This window comes from Melanostigma gelatinosum, assembly GCF_949748355.1.
Source record: "Melanostigma gelatinosum genome assembly, chromosome: 17".
NCBI lineage: Eukaryota > Metazoa > Chordata > Actinopteri > Perciformes > Zoarcidae > Melanostigma > Melanostigma gelatinosum.
Genome location: NC_136650.1, coordinates 9,703,709 through 9,717,455, shown reverse-complemented (window position 1 = coordinate 9,717,455; position 13,747 = coordinate 9,703,709). Strand labels below are relative to the sequence as shown.

The following is a 13,747-nucleotide window of genomic DNA, read 5'->3' as shown; positions in this document are numbered from 1 at the left end:
TAAAGTAACTACAATGTATTTATTATTCATTATTTCATTTCAGTGAGAAATTAAGTACAGTGTTTCACTTCAGTGTTGCCACCTCAAATAAGAACTGGGATGTAGCTCAAACAGCCCACGAGACTGTTGGATTATTGGGTCAGGAATAATAATATGCAGTGTACGGAGGGACGAAATACAGAGATGAACGTAACAACACTCTAGAAATACACTGATTTAACTCCAACACTGACAAACACTTCTACTCAAACATGTTAGAGTATATGATAATAAAAATAAAAGCACGATACATAAGAATACTTAATATTCATAATAGTATAAGACAAAGTGATCTGTTAATTTTCATAACAAACCTCAATTATAAAAATATAACTAGTTACATTCAGGTATATCAGCATTAGCACTACAGTAGAACCAGTTGAATGGTTCTCCTTAAAGGAAAGACTTCTTTATGTGTCATTTTAAGTAGAGCTGAAGACAAAACCCATTTGAAGTTTTATTGCTTATTATATTGTACATTTTTTTAATTCAAAAAAATAAATTTATATGATTATTTAAGGACTTTACTTTTCAGTAAAATGTCTAATTTCTCATGAGTTCCTCTAATTTGTTTTAAAAACTTGCGATGTGTATAATACATTGTTTTGGGGGGCAAATTCATTTGAAGCACTTGGGACAGGAAACAAAGTTCTTCACACCACTTTCTCACTGCTGCAATTGTATTCTTGGTGACACAAGAAACAATATCAGATACGTCTATTTCAATTCAAAGAGGCAGTTGATTTACACAAATATATGAGAAGGTGATGAGTCCTAAAACATGAAACGTAAACCCCAACAACGCATTTAATCTTTCCAAAAATACTGAGTTGCGTGTGGACTTTTTTCCCCTTCAAACTCAAACCCTAGCAACTGTTTTACAGCAACAATAAAACTGACAAACATTACATCTGAGAGCTAAAGAAAAACTGTTTTACGGAGATGACAAAAATGAAGTTCTTAAAAAAAATCAAGCACAATAGAAGATGGACATGTTAGTCAGAAAACAGGAGAGCTGCAGAATATTTATCTGACCGACAAAATGTCAAAAATGTGATTTCTTTGACAAGATTGTATTTAAACTTTTTTTGGTGAGACCGGGGTGGTTCATCAAGCCTGGTTACTAACGTCAAAGCCTGCATCCTGTTCGATGAACGAGTCTTCTGAATCGTCCGCGAGCTCGATGGGCGTCTCTGTGTTGTGCTCCACCTCTTCTACCTCCTCTGCTTCATGTTCCACCCCAACAGAAGATGAATCACTCTCTGCTTTTGAATGCTTGGGGACTGCGCTTTCGAGCTTTGTTTCACTTCTGGCTTTCTTTCTAATGACTGAACCTTTAGGACGGCCCCTTTTCCCTGTTGGGCCGGCATCATTTTTAGGAGCGTTTGGGGGACGGCCCCTTTTTCTCAGGGATACAACATTGGGTGAGGATGAAGATGCAGGCAAACTCTTGCGCAAGTGAGCACCTCTCTTGGACTCTGACTTGAAAGGCCGACCGCGGCTTCTGCGAGGGGCCGGTTGAGAATCCTCTGGTGGATCAACACGCGGGTATTTCCTCGGCCTTCCCAGTGGCTTCCATACTTTGGGCTTTTTCAGCTCCTCGGGTGATGGCAGAGGGTCCTTCCTTGGCCTTCCCCTTTTGGCTGGTTCTTTTCTTGGTCGACCACGCTTCCCCCGTGTGGGCAGGCTTCTCTTCGGCCGGCCCACCTTACCGTGCACCTTATATTCTTCTTCTTCCTCCTCCTCCTCCTCTTCTTCTTCCTTCTCCTCCTCCTCCTCTTCCTCTTCTTCCTCCTCACTGCTCACCTCTGTCTCTAGCCTGGGTTTCTTATTGAGAGAGCCTCTTTGTTTCCGACGCGTTACAGAACTGCCTTCATTCTCTCCACTTGTTAAACTTTCTGACTTGCGCTTCGTGGATCCTTTAGGACGACCCCTTCTCGCTTTTGGTGTATCAGAGGCACCGTTCGGTAAGTCTTTAGCTTCAGCATTCTCAGAGGTGCTTTTGTTGAGAGATTTTCTTGGCCGGCCTCTTTTCTTCGGAGAATGGTCTGCCGTAGGACTGTCTTCATTCCTGACCTGTTTGTTGGACTCTGTTGAATTACCAGCATGGTCATCTCCTGATCCTTCCTGCACTGTGTGTTTCATGAGTTTTGGACGCCCTCTTCCCCTCTTGGACTGTTGGGACCCACCGTTGGAAATGCCTGAATACTCCTTTGTTAGGTTGATATCTCGAATTAAAACTCTCAACTTCTTTGAACCTTGTGGCATACCCCTTGCTCTTTTAATTGGACTGTTATTGGACATGTCTACACTGGGCTCTCTCTCATTGCTCGCCGCATCTCCTTGTTCTGTCTCAGCCACCTTTAGTTCTTCTTCCATACTGTTGCCGTCAGCCTGGACCGCTTCGGTTAGGTTTGCACCTGTAAATTGAACATTGAAAAGCACAATTATTGTTTAGTAATAATCACTTCCTGCGTAAATCAAACTATTTAATATTGTTTATATTACATGATGCATGTGTGATACAGAAGAACTTCAGTATTGCAGAATATATAATCAATTGAACATGGCCATTTTTCAAGCAAAAATGCAAAACGTGACGTTTCCAGGTTCTAAAACGGGAGCATTTGCTTCTTTTCTTGACCTTACTTGGGCTGTTACTCTTACTGAAAGAGACATTTGATGATGGCACGTTGTGCTCTAGGATATTGTAATGGCTATTTTTCAGTTTTATAGACCAAAGGATGAGTACAATAATAAAGAACATAAATGAATCAGCTGAGTGAAAAGAAAAAATTATTTAGTTTGAGCGCTGATTTTGAATAACAATCAGAAACGTCTATGATATTACAAGATAGATATTGTTATAATCGGAGATATTTTATAAAGGTGCAAGATCCGATATTGGGAGCATATAGATTTCCTCTAAACGGCTCTCAACATGTTGAGGTTAGATCCGATCGCTCACAGCTAACAACGGCGAACGTTCTGACAGTGTTTACGTGAGGGGATTAACATGTGGGCGGGCATTACACCCCTGTGACGATGATGTCGGTCAAGGCGGCATTATCAGCTGTAACTGACGTGAGCTAACCAGTGGGGCACACTCACATGCACAAACAAATGCAAACATTAAATTGAATGTCTACATTTGAGATATGATGCAGTTTGCTATTTTTGAACTGTGACACCTGGATAAAATGTAATATAGACCCTTTTTAACAATGTAAAAAGACGAGCCCTAAAACCCCGAAAGGAGTGAGCATTTTTGCACTTCCAGTTCCTGTGTAGTTTGTTTGCACAGCCTTTCTATATTAAAATACACTTGCCACTTTTAGAAAATACTTGTTTTAATGTACTGTTATCGGTTTACCATATTTTATTGCAAATTATAATTATGTCTTGATTATTGCACTGTTTATTGTTTTGCATCAGTCACCAAGAAAAAACTCCTTGTATTTGTAACGTACTTGGCAATAAACGGTTCTGATTATGATTATTGCCGAACATTAGCTTTTTACTTCTTAACACTGCTTTTATGTTTCAGATATCATAAAAGTGGTGTTAAAACAAAATGTGTAAGTTGTATCATAAATGTTTGTTTGACCCAGGACTTATTTTCTGCAATAACCAAACCTCCGAAGGAAAAATCCCATTGGCCTTTTGTTGAAGGTTTAATTAAGTGCTAAGCCAAAACACGTCATCCCTGCAGCACTCTAAACTATGGGATGAAATTGGACGTTACTAGTTCACGTATGCACAAGTCATATTTTTAAATACGAAGAGTTAAGATGTTTGTGAAATAAATAATGCATTGTTAAATCGATACACAATATCACCGGGATGTACAAGGGTTAAACGAGATTTTTTATTTAATCTTGACTTTAAAAACGTCCCCCATTTTACCCTAAAATAACATTATTACTCTTCTACTAACAAAGTCCAATCAACATAAACAATTTAACGTTACTCTACAGAATACGACAGAATACACATGCGTATTTTTAATTATTTGGAAAGCAATAAATACACGTTTAATTAGATATAACGTTACGATTTAAAGGATGGGTTTAGCACGGCTTTGTCTATTTCCTGGAGTATAATCTAGCAAAGGCGGGAAGGCGTACCGATAATAAACGCTATTAATAACAGGAACGTGATAATAATGTTGTGTTCCTAGGCTGCATGTTTACAGATTGCAAAATCTGCACATTATTTGCAAAAATGTAAATAGGCCCAAACATTGTAAACTGTAGCTGAAGCGTAATGCATTTGGTGAAATTTAGGGTTGTAGATATTCGCTATGACGATGAACCAGATTGTTTTCCAGGTAATAGTCAGCTTCAGAATTGACGGCGATGGAAAGAGTAGCTAGCGGCATGAAACAGATCAAATTATGCAATAAACATAGTGCATACATCACCTCAAATAAATGCTCTGTAAGAGTTTATCTTAATTCTTCATAAACTACCGATTCGTCAGACAGCAGATGAAGTGAAAGTACCAACTACGCGCTTATTGTTGATGTGACGGTGGTTTGAATTTGCGACCACTTCCGGTCGTCCGTGCCGTTTAGGAGGCTCTGAAGGAAACTGCAGCGCAGAGCTTTAGTTCCGCCTCCGCGTCCCTGCTGACCATAGCCTGTCACTGCCAGGCAGGCGGGCTCTCATCAACACGCCCCTCGACAGCAACAGCCTGTGCATTCCAATACTCACACTACCATACTATTTAGCATGCCATCAAAAATATTTAGTATGCTGAATGATGCTGGTGACAGACTTCTGATGGAAGCTAACGTTAGCTTGAGTGGGAGACTGCTGCAGTATAGTCATTGCCTGAGTCCAGAGTCCACGAAGTTCGAGTTGACTGATTCAGTCATATAGCAGCATCAGACTCTCGTCTCCAACTATATATCAGCCTATATTTCAAACAGTTGGCTATTAACAGGTTGGTCAGTTACAGATACAACTTAACCTAACGAGATTCAATCAATCATAGTTGTCTGGATCAGCAATATCCTGCCACTGTGTTGGACAGGGAAACCTGAAGGGGTATGACAGCATTAACCTAAATTTATTAAGGTATAGCGAACGCTCAGGTTCAGACAAGGTCGCAAAATTATTAACCAGGACTCCCTGGCCGAATAAATATTGTATCTCAATGGTTAAATAAAGGATAAATTAGTACCTTTGATTTTTGTTTTTACATGCTTCATTTTAGTTGGATACTCAAAATGTAGTCTATTTGTAGTGTACTAGATATTTGAATTTACTATGTATGTGTTCGTGCAGTGACACTCAATTCCTCTGTGTACAATCAATCGAGTTTATCTTATCTATAATAAACAGAGAGAGGTAAAAGAGAAGCTGATTAAAACGATGGTGGCTGACATAACAGATTTAATATATATGGTTCAAAGCGAGACAATGTAACATTTGAAAGAAGTAATTACACATTTTTTTCTCTTACAAATGAAGTTTCATTTATAAGTAATAAAATTGGTCAATTCAATACACTTTAACAGCCTTACTTGGTGTGGTATGACCAGTGGCTTCTGGTGGCTATTTTTGCCAAACTTAACTGTGTAACTGACATCAAGTCAAAGTCAGCTTACTACGATTCTTCCCTACTTGAGCTACTGTTACACAACTCACATAAGTATAAATACCTTAAAAAATTGTACTCCAGCACCGAGAACAAACATACGTACATTCATTAAAATATGCTCAGCCAATATAGCACGTTGGAAATTGACGTGGCTATGAGGACTGATTTATAAGATGGTGTAACCTTTATTGATCCCACATAGGAAAAGTGTTGCAGCAGCAGAAACCCATCGGGTATAGAATACTTAAAACTACAACTGGAAAAACACTATCCTTATCCTACACCAATAGTGTAGAGAATGTGAGAATGATCGTAGAAAGCTCATCTGTCCTCCTTCAGAATCAGTGTTAGCTGAGTTTATCCCACATTATTTTAGCTGCTTCTTTTCTTTCCTGTACCTCTCCCCATAGGGAAACCATATTGACAAAGAAAGAAAGGATATGGGGGGGGGGGGGGGGGCCGCAAAACAGAAGGCAAATTAGAGAGAGGCAGATTATGTTGCACAGCGTAGTTGTATAAGGGGGTGGAGTACGAGGTAAGGGCAGATTGATGAGGTCAGCGTCAATAAGAATGGAAGAGATCTACAGCATACACTTTTAGCCTGAGCTTGCAGAACATCCAGGTCTGCTTGCACAGATTTAGCTGCGGATACATATCCGACACTGCCATAGTCTAATCCTGTTCTTATTAAGTCTAAATATATTTCACAGATGCAAAATCAGCTCCACGCTCCAATTCTGCAAGATACCTCATGACCTCACACATGCTGTAGGGTAGAGTATTTGTACCCGCATTTGCTTCTAACTCTGACTGCTATCTGCAGACCCAACATATCTTACTTTTGTTGTACATATTTTTTTAAATTGCAAATTCTGTTTCCTCAACTTGTGATTATTTTATTAAGTTCAATAAACTTAAGTTCAATTATGTTGTCTTAAATAGTCATTGGTAGGCTACCTTGTATGTTTGATTTACTGTATGTGCTTCATTTTAGCTGTATACTCGTAATGTACATATACTAGATATTTAAACATCTGTTCTTGTGCTTCTGCTGTTGTGACACTCAATTGTCCTGTGTACAATCAATATGGTGTCTTACCTTATCTACAAACATAAAAAGAAGACAAGAGCACGACAATATTTGTGACACGAGATGCTTTCAATCCTTATATGCAAATCTGAATGAGGCCCATGCCTGCATGATCTCAGCCACAGGAATAATGAACTTGATACAATGCTCCAAATAATACCTGCAAGCATCATGCACTCTAGTCAAATGCATCAAAGAGGATGACTCCATTAGAAAAGGAAGAAATGATGCAAGTACAGAACTATCTTCATTAAAGTGTAACTGTTCAATTGCCCGGTTTCTTTGATCCTGAGAAATAATTGTAATCAGTTGAAAATGCTTCACTTGGTACCATGCTCACATCGAAGGAAGAAAGGCTTTGAGGAAAATTAACAATTTTACACCCAACATTTCTGACATCATAGTGAGTAACATCTGTGTTCAATATTTGCTCTTTAAAAGTATTTGTTTCAGATATTGTAGCAGCATGTAGGCTTTGGGTTCTGCTAAAAAACATGAAATGTGACGTGTAACTTGTGAGCACGGATTGCTTTCAGAGTGAAGTTATTGTTATGAGCTGTCTTCTTTACCAGCATGTGGACAGGAACATGAAATATAATTTAATGTGGTGGTGCCTCAACTGTGAATAATGTTGGCCCGTTTAAACTTTACTAGATATATTTCAGAAGCAAACTAACAAGCTGTCAGATAAATTACAATAGTTGCTTCTGAAAAAAAAAAGTAAATGGAATCACAAGGTTTATACACTCTGGTAAAGTAACTACAATGTATTTATTATTCATTATTTCATTTCAGTGAGAAATTAAGTACAGTGTTTCACTTCAGTGTTGCCACCTCAAATAAGAACTGGGATGTAGCTCAAACAGCCCACGAGACTGTTGGATTATTGGGTCAGGAATAATAATATGCAGTGTACGGAGGGACGAAATACAGAGATGAACGTAACAACACTCTAGAAATACACTGATTTAACTCCAACACTGACAAACACTTCTACTCAAACATGTTAGAGTATATGATAATAAAAATAAAAGCACGATACATAAGAATACTTAATATTCATAATAGTATAAGACAAAGTGATCTGTTAATTTTCATAACAAACCTCAATTATAAAAATATAACTAGTTACATTCAGGTATATCAGCATTAGCACTACAGTAGAACCAGTTGAATGGTTCTCCTTAAAGGAAAGACTTCTTTATGTGTCATTTTAAGTAGAGCTGAAGACAAAACCCATTTGAAGTTTTATTGCTTATTATATTGTACATTTTTTTAATTAAAAAAAATAAATTTATATGATTATTTAAGGACTTTACTTTTCAGTAAAATGTCTAATTTCTCATGAGTTCCTCTAATTTGTTTAAAAAACTTGCGATGTGTATAATACATTGTTTTGGGGGGCAAATTCATTTGAAGCACTTGGGACAGGAAACAAAGTTCTTCACACCACTTTCTCACTGCTGCAATTGTATTCTTGGTGACACAAGAAACAATATCAGATACGTCTATTTCAATTCAAAGAGGCAGTTGATTTACACAAATATATGAGAAGGTGATGAGTCCTAAAACATGAAACGTAAACCCCAACAACGCATTTAATCTTTCCAAAAATACTGAGTTGCGTGTGGACTTTTTTCCCCTTCAAACTCAAACCCTAGCAACTGTTTTACAGCAACAATAAAACTGACAAACATTACATCTGAGAGCTAAAGAAAAACTGTTTTACGGAGATGACAAAAATGAAGTTCTTAAAAAAAATCAAGCACAATAGAAGATGGACATGTTAGTCAGAAAACAGGAGAGCTGCAGAATATTTATCTGACCGACAAAATGTCAAAAATGTGATTTCTTTGACAAGATTGTATTTCAACTTTTTTTGGTGAGACCGGGGTGGTTCATCAAGCCTGGTTACTAACGTCAAAGCCTGCATCCTGTTCGATGAACGAGTCTTCTGAATCGTCCGCGAGCTCGATGGGCGTCTCTGTGTTGTGCTCCACCTCTTCTACCTCCTCTGCTTCATGTTCCACCCCAACAGAAGATGAATCACTCTCTGCTTTTGAATGCTTGGGGACTGCGCTTTCGAGCTTTGTTTCACTTCTGGCTTTCTTTCTAATGACTGAACCTTTAGGACGGCCCCTTTTCCCTGTTGGGCCGGCATCATTTTTAGGAGCGTTTGGGGGACGGCCCCTTTTTCTCAGGGATACAACATTGGGTGAGGATGAAGATGCAGGCAAACTCTTGCGCAAGTGAGCACCTCTCTTGGACTCTGACTTGAAAGGCCGACCGCGGCTTCTGCGAGGGGCCGGTTGAGAATCCTCTGGTGGATCAACACGCGGGTATTTCCTCGGCCTTCCCAGTGGCTTCCATACTTTGGGCTTTTTCAGCTCCTCGGGTGATGGCAGAGGGTCCTTCCTTGGCCTTCCCCTTTTGGCTGGTTCTTTTCTTGGTCGACCACGCTTCCCCCGTGTGGGCAGGCTTCTCTTCGGCCGGCCCACCTTACCGTGCACCTTATATTCTTCTTCTTCCTCCTCCTCCTCCTCCTCTTCTTCTTCCTTCTCCTCCTCTTCCTCTTCTTCCTCCTCACTGCTCACCTCTGTCTCTAGCCTGGGTTTCTTATTGAGAGAGCCTCTTTGTTTCCGACGCGTTACAGAACTGCCTTCATTCTCTCCACTTGTTAAACTTTCTGACTTGCGCTTCGTGGATCCTTTAGGACGACCCCTTCTCGCTTTTGGTGTATCAGAGGCACCGTTCGGTAAGTCTTTAGCTTCAGCATTCTCAGAGGTGCTTTTGTTGAGAGATTTTCTTGGCCGGCCTCTTTTCTTCGGAGAATGGTCTGCCGTAGGACTGTCTTCATTCCTGACCTGTTTGTTGGACTCTGTTGAATTACCAGCATGGTCATCTCCTGATCCTTCCTGCACTGTGTGTTTCATGAGTTTTGGACGCCCTCTTCCCCTCTTGGACTGTTGGGACCCACCGTTGGAAATGCCTGAATACTCCTTTGTTAGGTTGATATCTCGAATTAAAACTCTCAACTTCTTTGAACCTTGTGGCCTACCCCTTGCTCTTTTAATTGGACTGTTATTGGACATGTCTACACTGGGCTCTCTCTCATTGCTCGCCGCATCTCCTTGTTCTGTCTCAGCCACCTTTAGTTCTTCTTCCATACTGTTGCCGTCAGCCTGGACCGCTTCGGTTAGGTTTGCACCTGTAAATTGAACATTGAAAAGCACAATTATTGTTTAGTAATAATCACTTCCTGCGTAAATCAAACTATTTAATATTGTTTATATTACATGATGCATGTGTGATACAGAAGAACTTCAGTATTGCAGAATATATAATCAATTGAACATGGCCATTTTTCAAGCAAAAATGCAAAACGTGACGTTTCCAGGTTCTAAAACGGGAGCATTTGCTTCTTTTCTTGACCTTACTTGGGCTGTTACTCTTACTGAAAGAGACATTTGATGATGGCACGTTGTGCTCTAGGATATTGTAATGGCTATTTTTCAGTTTTATAGACCAAAGGATGAGTACAATAATAAAGAACATAAATGAATCAGCTGAGTGAAAAGAAAAAATTATTTAGTTTGAGCGCTGATTTTGAATAACAATCAGAAACGTCTATGATATTACAAGATAGATATTGTTATAATCGGAGATATTTTATAAAGGTGCAAGATCCGATATTGGGAGCATATAGATTTCCTCTAAACGGCTCTCAACATGTTGAGGTTAGATCCGATCGCTCACAGCTAACAACGGCGAACGTTCTGACAGTGTTTACGTGAGGGGATTAACATGTGGGCGGGCATTACACCCCTGTGACGATGATGTCGGTCAAGGCGGCATTATCAGCTGTAACTGACGTGAGCTAACCAGTGGGGCACACTCACATGCACAAACAAATGCAAACATTAAATTGAATGTCTACATTTGAGATATGATGCAGTTTGCTATTTTTGAACTGTGACACCTGGATAAAATGTAATATAGACCCTTTTTAACAATGTAAAAAGACGAGCCCTAAAACCCCGAAAGGAGTGAGCATTTTTGCACTTCCAGTTCCTGTGTAGTTTGTTTGCACAGCCTTTCTATATTAAAATACACTTGCCACTTTTAGAAAATACTTGTTTTAATGTACTGTTATCGGTTTACCATATTTTATTGCAAATTATAATTATGTCTTGATTATTGCACTGTTTATTGTTTTGCATCAGTCACCAAGAAAAAACTCCTTGTATTTGTAACGTACTTGGCAATAAACGGTTCTGATTATGATTATTGCCGAACATTAGCTTTTTACTTCTTAACACTGCTTTTATGTTTCAGATATCATAAAAGTGGTGTTAAAACAAAATGTGTAAGTTGTATCATAAATGTTTGTTTGACCCAGGACTTATTTTCTGCAATAACCAAACCTCCGAAGGAAAAATCCCATTGGCCTTTTGTTGAAGGTTTAATTAAGTGCTAAGCCAAAACACGTCATCCCTGCAGCACTCTAAACTATGGGATGAAATTGGACGTTACTAGTTCACGTATGCACAAGTCATATTTTTAAATACGAAGAGTTAAGATGTTTGTGAAATAAATAATGCATTGTTAAATCGATACACAATATCACCGGGATGTACAAGGGTTAAACGAGATTTTTTATTTAATCTTGACTTTAAAAACGTCCCCCATTTTACCCTAAAATAACATTATTACTCTTCTACTAACAAAGTCCAATCAACATAAACAATTTAACGTTACTCTACAGAATACGACAGAATACACATGCGTATTTTTAATTATTTGGAAAGCAATAAATACACGTTTAATTAGATATAACGTTACGATTTAAAGGATGGGTTTAGCACGGCTTTGTCTATTTCCTGGAGTATAATCTAGCAAAGGCGGGAAGGCGTACCGATAATAAACGCTATTAATAACAGGAACGTGATAATAATGTTGTGTTCCTAGGCTGCATGTTTACAGATTGCAAAATCTGCACATTATTTGCAAAAATGTAAATAGGCCCAAACATTGTAAACTGTAGCTGAAGCGTAATGCATTTGGTGAAATTTAGGGTTGTAGATATTCGCTATGACGATGAACCAGATTGTTTTCCAGGTAATAGTCAGCTTCAGAATTGACGGCGATGGAAAGAGTAGCTAGCGGCATGAAACAGATCAAATTATGCAATAAACATAGTGCATACATCACCTCAAATAAATGCTCTGTAAGAGTTTATCTTAATTCTTCATAAACTACCGATTCGTCAGACAGCAGATGAAGTGAAAGTACCAACTACGCGCTTATTGTTGATGTGACGGTGGTTTGAATTTGCGACCACTTCCGGTCGTCCGTGCCGTTTAGGAGGCTCTGAAGGAAACTGCAGCGCAGAGCTTTAGTTCCGCCTCCGCGTCCCTGCTGACCATAGCCTGTCACTGCCAGGCAGGCGGGCTCTCATCAACACGCCCCTCGACAGCAACAGCCTGTGCATTCCAATACTCACACTACCATACTATTTAGCATGCCATCAAAAATATTTAGTATGCTGAATGATGCTGGTGACAGACTTCTGATGGAAGCTAACGTTAGCTTGAGTGGGAGACTGCTGCAGTATAGTCATTGCCTGAGTCCAGAGTCCACGAAGTTCGAGTTGACTGATTCAGTCATATAGCAGCATCAGACTCTCGTCTCCAACTATATATCAGCCTATATTTCAAACAGTTGGCTATTAACAGGTTGGTCAGTTACAGATACAACTTAACCTAACGAGATTCAATCAATCATAGTTGTCTGGATCAGCAATATCCTGCCACTGTGTTGGACAGGGAAACCTGAAGGGGTATGACAGCATTAACCTAAATTTATTAAGGTATAGCGAACGCTCAGGTTCAGACAAGGTCGCAAAATTATTAACCAGGACTCCCTGGCCGAATAAATATTGTATCTCAATGGTTAAATAAAGGATAAATTAGTACCTTTGATTTTTGTTTTTACATGCTTCATTTTAGTTGGATACTCAAAATGTAGTCTATTTGTAGTGTACTAGATATTTGAATTTACTATGTATGTGTTCGTGCAGTGACACTCAATTCCTCTGTGTACAATCAATCGAGTTTATCTTATCTATAATAAACAGAGAGAGGTAAAAGAGAAGCTGATTAAAACGATGGTGGCTGACATAACAGATTTAATATATATGGTTCAAAGCGAGACAATGTAACATTTGAAAGAAGTAATTACACATTTTTTTCTCTTACAAATGAAGTTTCATTTATAAGTAATAAAATTGGTCAATTCAATACACTTTAACAGCCTTACTTGGTGTGGTATGACCAGTGGCTTCTGGTGGCTATTTTTGCCAAACTTAACTGTGTAACTGACATCAAGTCAAAGTCAGCTTACTACGATTCTTCCCTACTTGAGCTACTGTTACACAACTCACATAAGTATAAATACCTTAAAAAATTGTACTCCAGCACCGAGAACAAACATACTGTTAGATCCTGGGTACTTCTGGCCCGATACGGGGCTAATTACTGACTCAGCTCTCTATTAAAAGATTCTCGAGCTGGTGTTCTGGCGAGGGAACTCGCCTGGCTCCGCTAACTGCCGTTACTCCCGACGTCTACCCTGCTTCCTCCGGTCAGAGCGCGCTCGGCCGAGAGACCAGTCCTGGCCCCGGGCGCTCCCACCAGTCGCGTCGGTTATGGCAGCTTCCCTCTTATGGATCCGCGCTCTTGGTAAATGCCAGGTTAGGTTTTAACGGCTAGGATTAATTCTTGCTAAAACCGTAAGGGGTTGTTAAGTGGATTCGGTCTCTAGGATAACCTTTCAGAACTCAGTTGTTAGACATACAATAGCTTTAACTTTTTACTGTCACGAGGAACTTATTACTACTTCGGCAAATTAATGCACTTGAGGATTTCACTTTAAATGCAGATTAGATATTTATTGCAGGTTATATTTAGTTAGTTTGCAGGGGTTACAGCTACAGCTCACATAAAATGTCAC

General features: G+C 39.3%; 1 protein-coding gene across 2 annotated transcripts; it reads right to left on the bottom strand.

Moving 5' to 3' along the window:
* Window positions 1-12,087, bottom strand: LOC306791167 (uncharacterized protein). Of its 2 annotated transcripts, XM_079287804.1 has the most exons (3): window positions 11,948-12,087; window positions 9,795-9,944; window positions 1-2,459 (listed from the first exon to the last, which is right to left on the bottom strand). In XM_079287804.1, exons 2-3 carry the CDS (start codon window positions 9,901-9,903, stop codon window positions 1,150-1,152), a joined length of 1,419 nt encoding a protein of 472 aa, XP_079143930.1. In that variant the 5' UTR covers window positions 9,904-9,944; window positions 11,948-12,087; the 3' UTR covers window positions 1-1,149. The 2 variants fall into 2 exon arrangements, with proteins under 2 accessions (XP_079143930.1, XP_079143931.1); XM_079287805.1 differs by lacking the exons at window positions 9,795-9,944; window positions 11,948-12,087 and adding an exon at window positions 4,463-4,602.
* Between the last annotated feature and the right edge of the window lie 1,660 nt (window positions 12,088-13,747).

What these genes read in the sequence shown, in the direction of transcription:
- LOC306791167 (XM_079287804.1), bottom strand. Translation starts at nt 9,903, where the DNA reads ATGGAAGAAGAACTAAAGGTGGCTGAGACAGAACAAGGAGATGCGGCG. An exon ending in TCCAATTAAAAGAGCAAGGG is followed by an intron (nt 2,460 to 9,794) that starts GTAGGCCACAAG and finishes TTCAATTTACAG; the next exon opens with GTGCAAACCTAACCGAAGCG.